Source organism: Pyxicephalus adspersus, chromosome 6 (genome assembly GCF_032062135.1).
Source record: "Pyxicephalus adspersus chromosome 6, UCB_Pads_2.0, whole genome shotgun sequence".
Classification (NCBI taxonomy): domain Eukaryota; kingdom Metazoa; phylum Chordata; class Amphibia; order Anura; family Pyxicephalidae; genus Pyxicephalus; species Pyxicephalus adspersus.
In genome coordinates, this window is record NC_092863.1 from 63,512,119 (window position 1) to 63,532,671 (window position 20,553).

The 20,553-nt window shown below is 38.2% G+C and overlaps 1 protein-coding gene across 1 annotated transcript in view; it reads right to left on the bottom strand.

The window, feature by feature from the left end:
- Positions 1-12,151: 12,151 nt before the first annotated feature.
- Positions 12,152-20,553, bottom strand: part of DMXL1 (Dmx like 1) — a 70,087-nt gene continuing 61,685 nt past the window's right edge. The window contains exons 43-45 of the mRNA XM_072416051.1: positions 19,383-19,435; positions 18,144-18,361; positions 12,152-14,438 (exon numbers count right to left, since the gene is read on the bottom strand). Coding sequence (XP_072272152.1) covers positions 14,214-14,438; positions 18,144-18,361; positions 19,383-19,435 — 496 coding nt within the window. The 3' untranslated portion in view covers positions 12,152-14,213. The remainder of the gene's footprint in view (positions 14,439-18,143; positions 18,362-19,382; positions 19,436-20,553) is intronic.

Genomic DNA, 20,553 nt, shown 5'->3' on the forward strand with positions numbered 1-20,553 from the left:
AAAAACGCATCTTCAATCCGGGGGGTGTCTTGCATTGGGTCCCGCATCGTCCCGGCATGCCGGGCTCCGCCATCTTTTCTTCTTTCGGGTTCTTCATCCTATGGTCGATCGGGAGACGTAGGATGAAAAAGAAATTGCCGATTTCACTCTTGCAAATTTTTCTCTTTGTGCAAAAAGGCAGAAGGAGCACCCAAGAGCCTCCCGGGATGCCTGACGTAAGAATCCCGGAAGGCTTTGTGCTCCCACGTATTCTCGACCTCCTAGGTGGCCGAGAATCAGGGGGCGATGCTGCACCCTTTTTTTTTAAAAAAAAAGGGTGTTGCACCTAAAAAAAAATACAGAATTTTTACCTTACATGAACAGCACTGTGTGTACAGCACTCATCCATTCTCTGATCACTGGAAATCATCAGAAAAGAAGTTTTCCTTAAACAGAAATACTGCACACAACTTTTGAGTTACCAAAACTCTGCAATATGAGGAGAATTCTAAACTTCTGATTCAGTTAGCCTGATATGAGGAACCTAACATTACATTGATGATGGTGGATCTAAAGGGGATTGTACAACCAGGTTGTATTGTGTCATGTCAGTTTAAAGAGGAACTAAACTGAAAGCTGCCTAAAAGAAAAATGCACTTACCTTCAATCCAGCAGGGTCCGATCCATCCAGGGGTGTCTTGCATCGGGTCCCGCCATCTTCTCCTCTTGTTCCGTGTTCTTCATTCTACGTCAGCCAACCCAGGCACAAGATTGAGTGACATAGGATGGAAAAAAAACTTGATCTCACTGCGCATGCGTGAGATTGGCAAATTTTTCTCTTTGTGCAAAAAGGCTCCTTCTGCGCATGCCCAAGATGCTCAGGCATGTGCAGAAGAAGCATCCAAGAGCCTCTCGAGATGCCTGATGTAGGTATCCGGGGAGGCTTTGCGCCCCTAATTATTCTCGATCGCCTAGGCAATCGAAAATTAGAAGGCGGTGCTGCACTTTTTTTTTTTTTTAAAAAGGGTGTTGCCTTTAAGTTAAGGTACGCTTTAAAACTTTCCTAATCTACAGACCTATTCTGGGTTTGTTAAACCTGCAGCATTTTGCCACAGGCTCGATGATAGTTCCAATCTCCTCTATTCAAGTGAATTGGAGAGATTGGGAACCATTGTTTGCACACAGCTGTGACAGATCATGGCAGTTTCCAAGACTGTGGTTGTTGTTTGGAGATTTTTAAGGTTGCTGCACGCGAATCTGGTTACATGCGATGCGGTTTGCCGCTCCCAGACTCACAGCAGCAGTTTGTTGTGCATCAGGGTGCTGACAACCGCGTAGTTTCACACCTTGGGTGTGAATGGGCCCTTGTTCAGAACCTGAAGCCTGAGTACTAGCATTACTGCAAAGGAACTAGCATTTTTTGGAGAACAGAGATGGCCGCCCTTATACACTGTGAGCTGGATGTCCTGTGACTTACAGGCTGTGCTCACATGTATTACAGAGTCAGTTACCACAGGGAAAGAACTGCAAAGAGGTTTGTCATTAGGGCTGAATGAGCCTGGGGCTGCTGAGGGAGGGGGCAAACCAACACAAACACATCATGTTGCTAACTGATTGTAACACATTCCAGTATATGATAGAGGGTTCTGGATTTCAGCCCTACCAACCAGTGTCATCCATTTGGGTTCTCACTCTTTCTGTCTGTGCACAGGTTGTGTCGTGTCTTTCTCCCCTGTGGTCACAGCTCACTGCGGGTCTATACACCTACAGATCTGCTAGCACAGTTGGGTGACAGATTTCTTCCTATAGTCACTGGATCTAGGTATACTGACAAAGTATGGGCAACTGTCACTTAAAGCAGAACTAAACCTGCAAAAAAAATAAAAATCTGAGCAGGCAGGTTCTTTATTGCAGAAGGGGCAGGTTATGTCTCTTGGTAGCAAACTTACCTGTCTGTTTGCTATCTTCTCTAAAATGTACCCTGAGCTGCGCATGTAACTCCTGCTCATGTGCACAAGGGTTCTTTCATTCCCGGCAGCCAGCCATGCCGAGACTGTACGCCAAGCTACACATACAGCTCACTATGAATGAGTTTAGGGAAAAAATTGCGAAAAGACATTTCTTGAATAAAAACAGGGTTAGTTCCAATCTCAAGCATGAATATGGTTATGAGGTCCTATCTTATAGTCTCAGTAGATTAATGCTATCAACTTGATTGTTGTGTGGCACCGAAGATAAGTTAGGGCAGAAGGGCTCTAGACATGGTATCAGCTTTGGACCTCCATCCCTTCAGTCATCACTGATAAGGATTGCAGTAGGCACAGATAAATCCTCATTATTTGCATGGACTATGCTGGAATAGTCCCAACAGACCCCAAGTCTATTCTTTCCTGTGAGATAACAGGGAGGTGCACACCTCATTTACTGCAAGATGATGATAGCTGTATCTGGGGCCCCTAACATTCCCTGGGCCCTAAACTCCTGCCTAGGGTTAGTTGGTAGCTAATCCAGCTCAGAGTGACACAAGACAGTTGCATACTTTCTAACAACTGAAAATAGATAATAGGGACAAAATGCTAGAGGAAAGCAAGAGGCATGTGTGGATCATTGAAACATAAAGTGGGATTGTGAAATGGGTGGAGGGAGTAGCTAAAACACAATAAATGTTATATTCACATCATATACTACATCATTCATAAAGCACAAGGATCTTATTTTATAAATCTAAACTCTTCCATCACATGATTTTCTTCACAAAGAACAGAAACCGGGAGCTAACATTTTATGTGATCGTATCTTAAAGGAGACCTTTTTTAGAGCAGCTGGGGGGTGCCCACTGCAGAAACAATAAACACTTTGATCATAACTTTGTAAGACATCAGGAGTGCTTACAACATAGCTTATAGAGCACAGAGGTCAAGGATATGTAAAATGTACTAATGCATAGATAGCAGCAAATACTAAGAATAATGGAGTGTAGGGGTCAGGACCATGTACACCTCAACCTATAGATTGCAAAGTGTCAGGAGTATATCCAACATGCTGTATAGAGCAGCAAGAAAATGTTGGTGGTCCGTGGCCCAGGCCGGTGCGTCCCCCAGTGGGGTCAGAAGAAAGACCCTGCTGGGAGCGCACCAGCCGGAGCCACAGACTACTACTTCCCTATGTATCGCAGGCTCAGGGAGGACACAACCTGCCCACTCTCCCATCGCAGGCTCAGACCTGGGTTCTGGGATCATGACATCACTCTGGGGGAAGTTTATCCCCTTTTGAGTGACACACGGCTCCCCGCGCATGCACGATCCATGGGCCTGAAAAAGGTTGGTGAGCACAGGAGTATGTATAATATAGTGTATGGAGTGCAGTTCTAGGGAGTATGTAAAATATATTTGTGTTTAGACATCACTAAATAAATGTAATATTAATGGGATGTAGAGTTTAGAAGTTTGTACATCATTGCATATAGAATGCAACATACACAGGAGTCAGGAGTATGTATAACATAGTGTATGGAGTGTAGTGCAAAGTAGTATGCAACCTCCTCCTGAGCACTGTACTTTTTACTGTTTATATAAACTGTTTAGATGTACTGGATGCTAATAGTAATACATTTACAGTGGTCAAGAGTGCTACAATGGTCAGGAGTATGCACAATGTTGCATTAAGAGTGCAGGGGTCAAGAGTATATGCAACATGGCTTATAGTGTACATGGGTATATACATGTACAGATTGCATGGAACACCATGACAAATTGTGTGCAGAGATCAGAAGTGTACAGCATGTTGTATAGTTTGCAGGGGGCAGCATTTATAAAATATAACATCATATAATGTGGACTATGTAAGAAATAATCCAGGCTACAGACTGAAGTGGTCAAGACTGTATGTAACACAGTGCCCCTCACACTGGCGATCAGTAGGAAAAATAAAATTGTCTGGCTTAAGTGACATCGTCAAGGGAGCCTTTTAAGAAGGGGGTAATATTCCAACCCCAGCAGCCTGCCTGCCCCTGATCAACCAAAGCCGCTCATCCTCTTCTTTCTCCCATATGCAAAGTTGCTCAGGGAAACATGTTGTAATAGCCATAGCAAAACATTTCCAGTACCTGCAAGTTGATCTGCAGAGGTCAGATCCCAGCACTTGTAATATGACATCATCGTTTACAATCATGGGATCAGTACATACACTGTAGAGGTAATCTTCTGTAATCTGTAGAGGAAGGAGAGCAGCAGCTTTGCTTTACAGAGGGGCTGGGTGATGGGGGATAGGTGCTGAATAGGGTAAGTATGTTGGGGAGCCTCTTTGCTGCTATGCCATCCAGAAACAACACTTTTTGGTGGCCTGTGGAAGAATAAAATGCCCAAAGTTGTTAGAGGGAGGTACCTTTTACATCTTCCAGAGGTAGGACACCCTTTACTACCACATCATTTATTTTCTGCCTCTTCCACCCAGTATCCAGAATAAGGTCAGTGTAAGTGAAGGGTGCAGGGTCTCTTCGTGTAGCTGCGAATAGTGGTGACCCCATCTGGACTTCCTCTCACCTGTCTTTCCTTATCCTAAATCAAGAGATTGAATCCTGGCTCCATCCCGAAGGAGAAACTATCCCACGTCTTATCACACACGCACCAGCCAGAAGGATAGTGGTAACTAGCCCAAGGAGGCAAAGAGCCAGCAGACAGATGACCAATAACTCTGCAGTAGTAGAAAGCATGTAATACATACATGAATAGTGCCAAGCATTAGGACTGTGTGACTGCAGGATTATGTTCAGTTCCTGGGATGGTCCTGGTTGGGGTACCCATTAGCCCAGGGGGATGAAAGAATAAATCTAGCACCGTTTATTATACAATGAGGCCCTTTCAGATCAGGTCGCTTGTCAGGATTTATATATTTATACTTATTATAGAAGGCAGAAGGAGTACTTTAGCCAAAAATACAGCAACAAAGACATCATCTGTATTATACTGACACATCACAAACATATCCGCAGGGACAATATCAGTACTGTACTGACACATTCTGAAACATGGCAGCAGAGACACACACAGTTCCAAACTGACACAGCAAGAAACAAGTCCATACATAGAAAAGCAGTATTATAATGACACTTCTGGAAACATGTCATTAGAGATGCAAACTGACACCACCAGAAACATTTCAGCAGACACAATTATTCCTATAATGGTAAAAAGATGTCCCCAGACACAATATCATCTCTGTAATGACAGTCAGAAACATCTGACACATCTGAAAGTGATGGATGCTAAACATTCTGCTGCAGGTCATAGCCCATGAGGACATTAAAGTGAGGACTTTGCTTGCCAGAAAGCCAAAAATTAACAATTATTCTGCAGTTTATTTTTTAATGGGACTAAAAAAGCAGACTTAATTAGAAAACAATCCTTGAGCAGGTATGTTGTTTATTGCAGAAAGGAGGGGTGATATCCCTTCTGGAAAAAAAAATACCTGCCTGATTGCAATTTAATAATTACATTTACCTCTCTTTGCTCATTAGTGGTTTTGCTATCTTCATTTGTCCTTCTTCCAGGTTCTAGATCTTTGGCCATGTTGATTGGCCAGGTCAGTCTGAAGCAAGTCCAGCACATGCAGGATACCTGGCATCATACACAAAGCTACACTAGGGATTACATGTGTATGTACATGTGAATGAACCCTATAAGTGTAATCTCCTGATAATGCAATTGTAACACGTTTTGGCATTTTCTCTGCTATAATAATATTTGTAAAATATAGAATGGTCCATACAAGGCAAATTAGTTTTGAACAACCCATGTTTGACTTCTTTATAGATATGATTTATCCACTGATTAGGAAACATTTCCACTGTTCTGCTTCAAAGAGAACCAGACTCATGCACAAAATGCATTGTCAGCAACTTTATTAAAAAACCTAAAGCTAAAACTTTTTTTAAAAAGGGAAATTGAGCTACAAATGCAAAGAATGCAAATATTATTTACCTGTCTCATACCTCCCAACATTTAAAAATGCAAATAAGGGACAGCAAACAGTGGGCCTGGTCAAGTGGGTGGGGTATAGGCAGGGTTTGGCTCAAGCATGATAGACACCATTGACTGATGTGGAAAAAAAAACACTGCATCCTTAAGGTAAACCATCAATCATCTTTCTTTTTCCTTTACCTTTATTGCAGAGGTCAAAAAGCAGTGGTCCGCGGCTTTGGTCGGTGCACCCCTGAGCAGGGTTAGGAGAAGGACCCCACTGGGGGGACACACTGGCCAGAGCTGCGGACCACATCCCTAGTACAGTTCCCAGGCTCAGGGACATGGGCTGGCTGTGTCCCTGGATAGAACCCGCCCACTCTCCCATTGCAGGCCAAGATTCACACACACCTAAAATAGATAACTTTATCACATAATGCAATTTTTTTATAAAAAATGCTGCATTTTTTTTCTGGCAAAAGTCTTGTTTTAACCAGGAAAGAAACAGCATGGGTTCTCCTATACATGAAAAGTACTCTGGGATTGGGTTTTACCAAAAAGGAAGAGGGGGTAAAAACCAGACCCATCTGAAGCCAATAGTGGCAAGTGCCCTAGAAATAATACACATCACCATGTATAAAAAATCTTTATTCTAGTTTTAACTGATACTTACCTTTTCAGGATCCAGCAATGTCCACCATGAATGATCTGTCTGTCCATCCATTTTTCTATCCAGCAACGGATAGATGCATCATCCAATGTGGGCTCCTATACACCAGGACTACCAAGATGAAGGTGAAAGAGAGGGGAGCTGACATCAGCATTGTCCATTGAAAACTAACTCTAAGGGATATTGCTGCCATCCAGTGGCAGCTGGCGGAGTTACACATAAGTGTAGGCCAGGACATTATGTCAGGGGTGTGAAACTTTGGCCCGCGGGCCAAATATGGCCTGCAGCATCCTTTTTTTGGCCCCCAAGAATTGGTAATATGAGTTGTAGCTGGCCCACTGCTACTGCAATCCGTAGTAACCGCGGGCCAGTTGCAATTCATTATAAGCTGCTGTTCTATAGACACGAGTGATGCCACTTCTACAAATCCCGGCATCATTCGCATCTATAGACCAGCGGCCTTTCTGCCTAGGAGAGGCGCCGCATTTTATAGGCGCAAGTAATGCAAGAATTGTAGTAGTGGCATCACTCGTGTCTATTGAACAGCAGCCTATGCGTGGACCCCGCCGAGTTTATACCGACAGGTAAGCCATTGAATTGTGCCAGAGAATGCAATGTGAAACCAAATGAACGCAGCAATTCCTTTGGTTTCACATTGCATTCTCTGGCAAAGTAAAAAAATAAGAAAAGAACAATAAGAGGAAACAAGACTACTTACCCTACTATACTACTGACAACCATGTAGATTACAACAAAGTGAAAGTTTTGTCACACTCCAGGATAAACAAAATCCAAAAGACTTCCCTTCTGCATGGCTTATTGTGGTCTTATTATTTTTCTATCATGCAGTAAAATTTAATAAACATTCTTAGGCCTCTTTCTCTATTATGGGCTTGAATGTTAAGCAAAACCTCTTTGTTTCTATAAGAAAATGCTTTATATCTAATGAGAAGGAAAAACTTCCTCAATTCTTTCAATAAATTTCAAGTTTGGTCCGCGACTTGGTCTAAGTTTTTAATTTCAGCTCTCTGTGTATTTGAATTTGACACCCCTGATCTATGTGTCTGGTACTTTTACACAGCATGCCAGGACGGCAGGACTGCTACCAGAAGCTGGTATTGTCCTGACCAGAAGGGGACAGTTGCGAGCTATGCTGTCTGACTTGTCCTGAGCCAACAAATTCTGCTTCTTTAGAATTCAAGCTCAACAAAGAATATACAGCATTTGATATATCTGAGAGTTGTGCTTTAAAAAAAAAATGTGTTTTTAATAAATGTACCACTAAAGTAAGCTTTGGTTGCAATACTCACCAGGAACTGTAAGTCTGAAACTATTCAGAGGAAAGCAGCTCAAATTGGGCACAGAGCCCAAGGCTTTAAAGGGGGAACCAGCAGCATTTTTGTATTTAATTTTAAACTGAACGATAAAGATTTAGGAGTGTATTTATAACTTATTCACCTGTCAATTCAGCTTTTAATTCCTCGATGTATAGTGTCTGCTAAGCTCCATTGAAGATTGGCCACTAGGTGTCAGAATGAGGCCAAGTTGTAGTATGCAATGAAACTAGCAGTGCATAGGGATCGGAATGACTGTGAAAAAAATATAGCTGAATTGATGAGCAAAAATGATATAAATACAGCCCCTAGGGTCTGTTTTTTAAAACAGGGAATCAGATATTCATTCCTTCAAACATTCCCATGGTGGGAATCTTCCAGGGCCATGTACTTTCATGGCAGTAACTGATCCCCAGCAAGGAATGTTTGAGTGAATGTCAGATTCCCTTTTTTATAAATAGAGCCCTTAGAAGCAGTGTGTTTTTATGGTCTCTATCGCTAAGAAAAAATGAGGGTGATGGTCACAGCTTCTGAAAAGCTTTTTTTTTTTTTTTGTACAAATACAATCCTGCCATAGCCACAACCCATCCCCATTTTTCATATGGGTGTCACAAAAACAGAAATGAGAGAAAAAATAAACCTGACAGACGTACTTTTTACCCACTCTATTGTAAACTAAGAATAAAACACATTGGAGTTTGGTTGTAATTCAGCTTTTTCATGTTATAAAGAACTACTTTCTAGACATGCTCACAAGTTATATTTAAATATATTTACTTACAATAGGAAGAGCCATGTTTTGAATAAATTAAACTACATATAAAAAATAAATCCTAGTGATTCCTGGTTTAGCAAATCCTGTTTCCATGAAATTCCTGTTTTTTTAATTTAAATGAAAACAAAATCAAAGGATATTTTGTGAAAACTATATCTTTTACTGTTACTAAATCATTTAGCGAAATGCCAACAATGAACAGTTGAGAATTGCCTTGAACCGTAGGGTATGATAAAACAAAATGAACTGTGACTGCATAAAAAATGTCTCTAGTTAGGCTAATTTTAAACACGTGGGGCTCTAATTTATAAAATATACTCTCATTTCAGTTTGCTGATAAAATGTGATTCCTTTCTATTCTTTTCCTATTGTGACAGCTGTGCATTTTTGACAATTGGCCACTATATGACAAAAGTCATTATGAAAAGTAATTATGTTAATAGGGGACCTGTAGAAATGTTTGACCATAGGATCCACTACCAGCAAATTTTCATATAATTCAGCTGGGGGCATAATTCGAGTCCCAGCAACTCCCATTCACTTGAATAGGAAAGTTTGGTAACACGGTTGAACCCATGGCAGACCACTGCAGTTAACTAGACGTCTGAAATAGTCCTTTATACATTACAATACACAGGTATGGCTGCTTTAAATAGGTGTAGTAAAAATCTTTGTTATCCAAAAAAGGTTCATATAGGTAATTGCTGAGTGTTTGATCCTTTTAGGTCAAGTTGCATCCCATGGAGGGTTATGTGTGATACATTGGCATTTATTGGTTGCTCAAGCAGATGCTTATTCTGTCTAGTTGTTATTAAACTTGTTTCAAATGGAAAAAGGAATTTACATAAAAATAAATGAATACTTAAAGTGCTTTCTTCAACAAAGCAAACACTGATTTTATTGGGTTTGATTTGGCATGCTAACATTATCTCACTAGGTATTTTTGTTTTCTTTGAAGATTTTTGACTACTGTAAAACCAATAAATGCATGTCTATGTAAGCCTTAGATCTTAAATCAAAATAAGTGAGCTTTATTAACTCTTTACATGTGTCAGATATTCCTGATTATTATTTTAGTGTAGGAGAGACAGTGTACTAACAGGAGGCAGAGAGGTAGGACTTACATACACTATATGTGCTCCTGCTCCGCTGGCAAAACAGTAATTGAAGCATCTAGCAGCTGTAGTAACAGTCAAGGAAGCGATATTTGCACCTCAATCATACTGTGTGAAATAAACAAAAATGAACCTGTACTGGGAACACCCGGGGTGTTCAGTTTTTATTACTTTGGGGTGTAAGCAGCATTTTTCCCTGTACAACAATTTGAACAAGTATTTATTCAAGTTAATAAGTAAGCTTCATAAATTATAATAAAAAAACTACATTCTGACTGAGCCAAATCCCCCTTCATTTTCCGCTTGCCTTTCCAGACACTGCAGATCACAGTGGTAGGCCTTTCAGTTACAGAATGCTTGCTAGCTAGGAAGCAGGGGACACAATGGCATGGCAAGCACGCACATCGTCCTACATGAGTGTGTCAACTCCGCTCTAACTGTAGGAGCAATGTACTATTATTGACACACAGCAAGTTGCATCAGGTGGATTTCATTCACAGAATCAGCAAGTATTTGTGGAAATTTAGAGGACTAAGTGCACATACAGTTATAATGCAGTGTTCTAACAAGAAGCTATTGTTTTACTTTATTGTTTTATAAATGTAAGCTTCTCTTTTATAGCTTTCCTTACTTGTGTAACATATTTGTAGTGCCTTACCATATAAAGTAATATTCACAATTGATTCCCTGCTTGAATGTAAATATTCATACACTGCTCAAGAAAGTTTAAGCAACACTGAAGTCCCATATCCAATCTCAATGACCAAACTAATCAAGTTGAAAATCATTAATATGCATTGTGTAATTCAACCAACATTTTTAACTCACTATGGGCTGAATTAAAAAATAACATTGAAAATGAAAGTAAAAATTTAATTACAAAAATGATTGTGCGGATTTCATCACATCCCATAATGTAGTAGCATTTATGTCCCCCACATGAACTGCTTGCAATGTCTACACATTCTACTGAGATAACAGATCTCCCTGGAGAATCATCTCCCAGACCTGAATCAGGCCATTAAATAGGTCCTGGATAGTTTATGGGTACCACTTGGTGCTGTCAGATGCCCCAATTAATATTGTCCCAGATGGTCTCTACTATTGGATTTTGGTCTACGGAATGTAGTGGCCTGCCAGTGGCTACACACACTGGTCATATGAGGCTAGGCATTGTTCTGTACCAGGGGATTTTCAGACAGACAGCAAAATGTTTACCATATTATTGCCAGACTCGTTATCTGCCATAAGTGTTCAGTTTGAACCCGCTCCTATTTGTGAAGAGAATATAAAGCCAGTAGTTAATGAAAGTCTGGTGTTCTTTAGCAAATGCCCACTAGGCTGCACAGTGCGCAGAGGCTGGAGTACTTTTACAATGCATTGTAGGACTTCCAAGTTAGTATTCAAGTGACAATCAGGTGATATTCTTAAGGATTAATTTGTAGGATGTTTTAAGAGTATGGATTGCTGGCCTTAAATGTGTGTATCATTTATTAGGTTGTATCTAATATATTTATATACCTCCGGGAAGGGCCCCTATTTATAAAACAGGTAATCAGACATTCCCTCAAACATTCCCTTGTGGCAATCAATAACTGCCATTGAAATACATGGACTTGGAAAATTACCACAAGCGAATGTCAGACTCCAAGTTTTATAACTGAAGCCCTCTAGGTTTGAACAATAATATTCTCAGTTGAGCTTTGTGGTACTGCTGTCTAATAAGGATTAATTTGTAGTGTTTTACATGTACTCAGGGCTAACAAAATAAAATGAGTACTGCTTTCTTTTTAAACCAGTACAAAAGAAAAACTTTTTACATATCAGGCAAATTTCAAAAGCCTCTCTGCAATGTTCGAAAAAGCTCAAGTTTAAAATTACGCATATTCAGAAAAGTGACCCATCTCACTCTTCACAGATTTTTTTTTTTTTAATTTAGAGATAGAAAACCTGAACGCAAACAGACAAAAAATGTTTTATGGCTTAGGCAAAGCAGCAGCTAAACTGTGTGGCAGTTAGAAGTGTGCTTAGTGATACATTCAAGCCAGATGTATGTATGTAGGCCTCATGGTAATGTTTGGTATAGTTAGTAAGAGTTTGTGATTTTTTTTATTTTTTTTGTCATCCGATTGAAAATATTTATCCTCACATCCTGTGGCACAAACACTAGAAATGAAATTGAGAAAGGGGTGTATCACTTCCTAAACTGACATTGATAAAAACCTGATATTAGAATTAAAATCTAAGAAAATTTTGGCAAGCATTGGGGTTTAAGCATAAGATATCAGAATTGTCTAAAAAGTAACTATCAAACCAAAATGTATGGTCTCTACTTTTATTGAAAAAGATGTTTCTCTTAGTACATGACAAATCACATCATTTTTTTAATGGTTCATTAGAAACTCTGAAAACAAAATATATGATTGTTCCCATTGTTTAGCGATAATTGTGGTAATCAATATTCAATCTTTAGCTTTAAATACAGTCAATGAACACAGTTAAGGTCAGCTGTTTTAAAACTACATTTCATGTAATCCTATACTGTGGAACATGATTATTTTTTTTAAGTTATTGCACCTTTTTAGAAACTTTATTTCAGGATTTTGTAGCTGTCAAAATTGTTCAAACAATGAAAATACAATTTACAAAGTCTTCCTTAGTACATTAAAAAAAAGAAAATCCTAGTCCTGAGAATATTATAAAAGTCATCTAGAAGTATTTATTTACCTTCAAATGTATCCTCAACTTCAGTCCTGCTATTGTAACTATATATATATATATATATATATATATATATATATATATATATATATACATATATATATATATATATATATTGTATATGTTATTGCTAGTGAATGCCAGATTTACAAGTCTTTAAGTCTTCCTCGTGCCTGGCTCAAGAAAATAAATACTTATAGAGGTTATTTAGACCTTATTTAGAAATGTTGAAGTTAAATAGCTTCTTGTGTATTTGTGGACAGTGATAGGCTACACTTCCTCTGAAGAAGACCATTCTTCTATTCTTGCACACTAAGTTGTATGAAGAATGCACAGCTATTTTTATGGGGATAGGATGAAAACACCTTTTTTTGTATAAAGAAATCAGCCTTCAGAAGCTCTCTGGTATGTCAGGAAAAGTCCATGAGTTACAAAAACAGAACAGAATGTGTATAAGGGACATTTGCTTTAAAGAATGGCTGATGACCATAGTGTATTTGGGACAACACACGCAGTTGTAGGAGAATGAAATATAGAGTCTGATGCAACTCCTTTTTTCTACATCCCAAAGACTCCTTAGCCGAGTAGACATCCAGCAATATGATAAGTCAGGACAATCAGCTGCTGCTGTTTAGGGACCTAATCCTGTTGATGTGTATTTAAATCTATATTAGCCAGTAACCATTGATTTCAAGAAATCTAAGATTTAGCTATGAACATTTTAAGATTTAGGATGACAATATTAAGTTTTTAGCAATAACAATATCTAAGATGTACTAAAGAATATACATTTTAAAATAAAAAGCAAAAGAAGCAACAGAAAGTTTAGGTTATTTGTGCTTTTAAGTATTTGGTCATACATAATTATTAAATCTACAATTTGGCAAAAAAATATCTTTATCTGCATTCTATAAATCTTACAAAGTATATCCTGCAAAGCCGCTTTACTTACTTAAGTGCTTGAAAAATCATGTTTAAAAGTCGGAAAAAAAGAAAATCAAGGCTATTTGTTTCTTTTTTTTTTTTTTTTTTTTTTTTTTTACCAACAAAGCATATTCTTACATAGGTAAGTATTTACCTAATAGCATATTCTTTGTTTTTTGACCTTTAAACTGTCCTAAAATATAATTTACCTTCATTTAAGTATATATATAGAACATTATGATAATTAATTCACAATTTTCAGATTTTTTACACATACCAATAAAATATATTCCAAGTGTGCAGATTTTAAAGAGATTTAAAATGGAAAAAAAAAACTAAGAATTAAAAAAAAAAAAAATCAAAAAACAAAACAAAAGAAAAAGAGCAAGGGTACAAGTATTTATGAATATATGTATATATCATATTTTACATATTTATCAATTTTCCTATTTTAGGCAACATAGCATTCAATAGATGAATGATCATGTTAATCATATTTAAGGCATCAGTGCTTCAAGGGCAAAGGAAAACACAAATCACAAAAATAAATACAAACTGAGTAAAGCATCATCATTATCATCTTAGTGGCACATCTGTAAAGCATTGCACAATTCACCCATCGGCCACCTCTCTCACTACATACATTAAAGTTTCATCCACTTTCAGTGCTAGTGCAGGACAAAGCATTTTGAAACCACTCAAGTGTTTACAGGGTATTAAACCATACAATATGGAAACTTAAAGAAGAAATTTGACATCATTTCTCAGAAGGTCATTTATCGTGTTAAAACGATCCGGTAATATTCTCATTTTGACAGTGCCATCAGCACCGCAGGAAAAGATGTAGTTGGCTGGTCCAGTCTCTATCTGCATCACCCCGGTTCCAATATTCCTGAAGAGGGACTGTCTCGCATGCTCGTTGATGAAGGTGTGCAACAAAGTGAAATTTATTAGGCTCCAAACCTATAAAAAAAACAAAATATGTTTGACATATGAAGCTAAGTACCAGTATGTACAGTGAGGGAAAGAAGTATTTGATCCCCTGCTGATTTTGTAAGTTTGCCCTCTGGCAAATAAATGACCAGTCTATAATTGTAATGGTAGGTTTATTGTAGGTGTGAGAGACAGAATAACACAAGAACCCTCAAAAAGCCAGTGCTCAAAACTCAGAGCTTGATGTGCATTGTAATAAGTGAAATAAGTATTTGATCCCTTTGCAAAGGATGACTTAGTACTTAGTAATCACAGGAGGTCAGACCTTTCTTGTAGCTGGCCACCAGGTTTGCACACATCTCAGGAGGGATTTTGTCCCACCCCTCTTTGCAGATCCTCTTCAAGTCAGTAAGGTTTTGAGGCTAATGTTTGGCAACTCGAACTTTCAGCTACCTCCACAGATTTTCTATGGGATTAGGGTCTGGAGACTGGCTAGGCCACTCCAGGACCTTCATGTCCTAGAGTGGCTTCTTCAGCCACTCCTTTGTTGCCTTGCATGTTTCTTTTGAGTCATTGCCATGCTGGAATACCCATCCACAACCCATTTTCATTGCCGTGGCTGAGGGAAGAAGGTGCTCGCCCAAGATTTGACGGTACAAGGCCCCATTTATTGTCCCTTCGATGCGGTGAAGGTGTCCTGTCCCCTTAGCAGAAAAACACCCCAATGCATAATGTGTCCACCTCCATGTTTGATGGTGGGGATGGTTTTCTTGGGCTCATAAGGAGCATTCCCCCTCCTCCAAACACGACGAGTTGGGTTGATGTCAAAGAGCTCAATTTTGGTCCCATCTGACCACAACACTTTCACCCAGTTCACCTCTGGATCATTCACGTGTTCATTGGCAAACTGCAGACGGACCTGTACATGTGCTATCTTGAGGGAAGGGATAATGCAGGCTCTGCAAGATTTCAGGCCTTCACGACGCAGTGTGTTACCAATTGTTTTCTTGGTGACTATGGTGGTCCCAGCTGCCCGGAGATCATTGACAAGTTCCCCCGTGTAGTTATGGGCTGCTTTGTCACCGTACTCATGATCATTGCAACTTCACAAGGGGAGATCTTGCATGGAGCCGCAGACCGAGGGAGATTGACAGTTATTTTGTGTTTCTTCCATTTGTGAATTATCATGCCAACTGTTGTCACCTTCTCACCAAGCTGGTTGGCAATAGTCTTGTAGCCCAGTCCAGCCTTGTGTAGGCCCACAATTTTGTCTGACATCCTTATACAGCTCTTTGGTCTCGGCCATGGTGGCTAGTTTGGAATCTGATTGATTGCTTCTGTGGACAGGTGTCTTTTATACAGGTACTGTAACAAGCTTGGATTAGGAGCATTCCCTTACAGAGGGTGCTCCTAATCCCAGCTTGTTACCTGCAAAAAGTGAAGACACCTGGGAGCCTGAAATCTTGCTGGTTGATAAGGGATCAAATACTTATTTCACTCATTACAATGCACATCAAGCTCTGACTTTTGAGCACTGGGTTTTTGAGGGTTCTTTTGTTCTTATCCTGTCTCTCACAGCTACAATAAACCTACCATTACAATTATAGTGTGGTCATTTCTTTGTCAGAGGTTGTCAAAGAAAGCAGACATGGTCAGTATATAAAAGGGTGGCTATTTTTTTTTTTTTTTTGGGGGGGGGGGGATCTCACAATTTATTTTATTTTAATGTACAGCGCTGTGTAATATATTAACGCTATATAAATCCTGTTTATTAATAATTTAGTAGATTAATTTATACTGTGATTTGTTCTTAGAAATTCTCCTCATTTATAATATTCCACAATGGATATAAAATTATTTTAATGCGATTCCATAAAGTCAACATACAGTATATATAACATTCTAGGGAAATGTAACAAAAAGGCAGTTCTTCAAGCTGGATGGGGACTGGTAGTGACAAAGTCAACTTAAAATTACACCACTCCAATGTAAGTTAACTGTATTTGATTTTTGTCCTGCGGGAAGGTAGAGTTCCACCCTTGTCTTAGATCTTTTATATTGCACCAAAAGAAAATATGGCAGCTGCTTTTGCTGACCACTGTTTCTGAAAATGGCAACTTTTGTCAGCCCTGCTGAGCCAACGGCTTAAAATTCTCAGATCTCCGAGAAACTGGAATAAGCAAATCAAGCATTGTGATTTCAATCTGTCATAGGTTTTCACTTGCTTAGTGTCTGTGACTAAAGCCCTGTACAGACGACAGATGATCTTTCATGACTGTTGCCAGCAACAGATTAATGAATGCTTTCCACACATTCTGTTTTATGGAAGGGAGGAGGGGGGATTGACAAGTGAGCAGCACTCTGCTGTGCTCTCCTCCACTGAAATGCACAGCGGTTGTTTCTGATCAGTCTTTCATTAAACTGTTGTACTGGATTAACAAATCATGTTGGGGGAGTGCTGTACCAAGATTAGCACAGCCGTTTGTGTGGGGCAAGAATCATCCGACCTTTAACGTACAGAAACCACAGAAAGCTACATAAACATTGTCAGAAAATGGTCAGCAGTGGCAGATTACATATTTCTTAGCACTGGTCAACCTCCAAGAATGTCTCTCCCCATCTAACACTCAAAGCACCTTGACAACATGACACTATCATGCTTCACTATGGGAATGGAGCTTACAGGGTGACATCAGAGAAGTTTCAGCATAGCATTTACCAGAGCGTTGTTTCTACATGCTTTCAGCATTCTTCACATGCAATATTGCAAAAACAATTGTTATTGTTTTGGTTTTCACTTTTTTATAAATTCAAGTTTTGTAAATCATTTAGCCTCTAAGTAACCACTACTCTCCTAAATGCTACTTCCTTCTTAACCAATCACTGAGTTTTTTTAAATAGAATTCTCAAGGGGTTACCGATTTGTCATTCTTTTCATTTTGTGATGGAAAAAACAGCTCTACACAGATGTTAAGAGCTATAGACTCTCAAACATGACAAACACTCCAAGAAAATACAAAACTTGTCTGCTAATGATCAACCATCCAATAACACTCAATTGAGTTTTGACAAACTCTTAGAATTTCATTATATGCCAAGTAATTGTATTCAGAAAAACAGGAAGGTCATTAGGTACAAAGTGTTCTTTATCTACTGGTGTGGTCATGCTAAAGCCCAATACAGCACAATATTTCAGGAAGGTTGTAACACCTCAAAAATGATGGTCCTACTGCATTTTGTTGCAGAACATCACCATATACATCACAGCTCTCGTGTGTCTTGAAAACCCAGGTGCATTCTGTATGTGTAATTTAAAGAGAACACAAGCTGGGGTGGTAATGTGGTAACATGTTGTGTACTGGCACTAATCAACCCCTGAGCCTATATATTTTGCAACAATGAGACACAAATAATTTTACAAGGTTAAATAAATACAAACTTATTTATATAATTATGTTACTGAAGAAATACAGAAGCCAGAGTAAAATGATACTGCAGAAATTTCATTTGGACATGAAAAAGCTAACATAAAGTGTGCCAAACAAAATGAAATTGTCAACATCAAAGTTGAAGTTAAAGTTACAAATAAAAGTTTTGGTAGCTATAGACAGAAGAATATATTTTGTTTTGGACAAAATCCATTTAGCTGTATTCAGCTTCAACAGGAAATTGTAAGTGAAGCCTAGTACTTGTATGGAATCAAAATATATATCCACTGAAAACACAGACGCTTACCTTGATGTTTCCCTCTGCAGATCCTGTAATGAAATATTCCTCGGTTGTGTCTACAGCAATGGCCTTAACAGCAGAATCATGGCTCTGGAAAACATGCCTCTGTTGTCTCTGACGCATGTCAAACAAACACGTGAATCCTTTTCTGCCTCCAGATATTAGGAGCTGATTTTTCGGAGCATAAGCAATCACAGTTGCTCCACTGTCATGACAAATAAAGGCTGCAAATCAAGGGCAATAAAAAATTAGAAACTTTTTTTTCACTTTTTTTTTTCCATTGAGCAAAACCAGTACAAACAGTGTTGTCTCCAGGTAATTCACAATATACTCTGTTGTAAAGGCAAGTGTCAGAAACTGAATTTTCTAAAATCTTCTTGTACTCAGTCTATGAAAAATTATATATCAGATTCAGATTCTGAGGGACAGAATAAAACAACGGTTTCATCTTATATCCTGTCAACTGTAACTTAAAAGTTCAGTTATTCTCCAACATATATACAAACTACCTCTACATATAACTCATATCTGGGTTTTATTACATGTCAGCTATTTTGACTCATGGTGGCTTCTTTTGGGTGTCTGGGACACCAGTGCCGCCTGCACGTAAATCCATCACAATGTATGGTGCCCCTTTGGATTGTCCAAAAAAAAAAACTATACATCCACTGTATCAATTATATAATGGAGTAAAGATTTTAAAATTATTTAAATGTGGATATATAACTGTTTAATTTTTTTTTTTTTTTTTAATGTAGTGGTCATATATTCAGTAAACAAATCCCAGGTTATCTGTATGTCAGGATGCTTAACTCTTTAAGCAAGTCCAGATTTAACATGCATATGCAACAGATAAAGCTCTGGCCGACAATGGGCCCTCAACACAAGGCCTGCATTGTCTATGGAAAGCTACCACTGTGAAAGCATTCTAGTTCTACCAAAAACATGTGAACGTGACAGAGTGAGAAAATATTTGATTGTTTTTGAGTCAGGTCTATGGGTGAATTTACAACACTTCAGCATCAGAATAGCTTTAGAATCAACATAGCAATGTACAGAATTAATATATCACAACATATTTAGCCATCGATTTGATGCCATATACATTACCCAGGAAAAAGGAGTAAAAGCTGGTTATTCCACATACATATGTTAGCTGTATTTAGAGATGTAGAAACACATGAAATGTATTAGCGTTTTACTCCTAAAATTAGCCCTTCAGGTATCTGTATTAATTAAACTTACCATGAACTAAACTATTTGCAGGTGCCACCAGTGTATCCCACATACAGACATTTCTATAAAGATAAAGCAAAGATAAACACCTATAAGATTTTGAAGCAAAAAACTTGACACAAATTACAAAATGATTAATTTACAAAATTAGAATACCATTACAACCTATGATGCTATGACTTATAATTTTTAGTAGGGATTGGTTCTTTTCTTGCTTGGTATATAGGCTGAGCCACCTCTAGTATATTTGTAATAGATCAATGTTAGCGAGTAGGAGAAAGAAAGAGGCTTGAGATTCAATGCAAAATGGTAATTATGTATTTGGACATTATTGATCCATACATAATTATATGGTACAAATCTTACCAGTGTATCCCAACTCTTGTTAACAGTCACAAAGTTGAGATACTCATGCTAGACATTCTAGCACCATACAGTAAAAAGTAAGTAAAGAATATGGGACCTATTTAGGTCACGTACGTCCCAATGCGTTTCACCAATTAATGGCTTCTTTAGGGATTTGTTGTTAAAAAAAACTGTATGGTCTCTATGTGGTATAAGCAGAACAACATATAAAATTTCTATTTTGGACAAAATCAACAAATTGATTTTACAAGATCAATATAGTAAGTATCTAAAATAGTTTGTATGGGATTATGAAATAGCATATCAATAAAGAATATCCATTGAGTATACATATAACCAATAATATTGATTTTTGGCCAAGCTAATTCTATTGATTCATAATGCAATATCTGAATACTATTTGGGAAACTTGATGTTCATGTTGCGAATCAGTAAAAACCTCTAAATATAGCATACATCATAATCCTTTATTGGGATGTGGTTTAAAGAACTAAGTTCATAATTTCATATCTGACATTGTCATATTTCAATATTGGTATATGAGTTTTACCAATGAATTTGGCAGTATGATGCTGTGACGGTTTCCTAGAGCTACTATATGAAATGTACAAAATAAATGTACCATATGCCTAATGCAAGATTCTAGGAGAAAAAAGACACACACTGAAACAATCATATATTAGTTTTAAAATGTTCTGTGCTTCAATCATAAATGTATATGTAGAAGATTCATATCTAATTCTCATGTCATACATACCCTGTTTCCCCGATGATAAGACACTGTCTTATTTTTTTTTGAAGGCCAAAATATGCT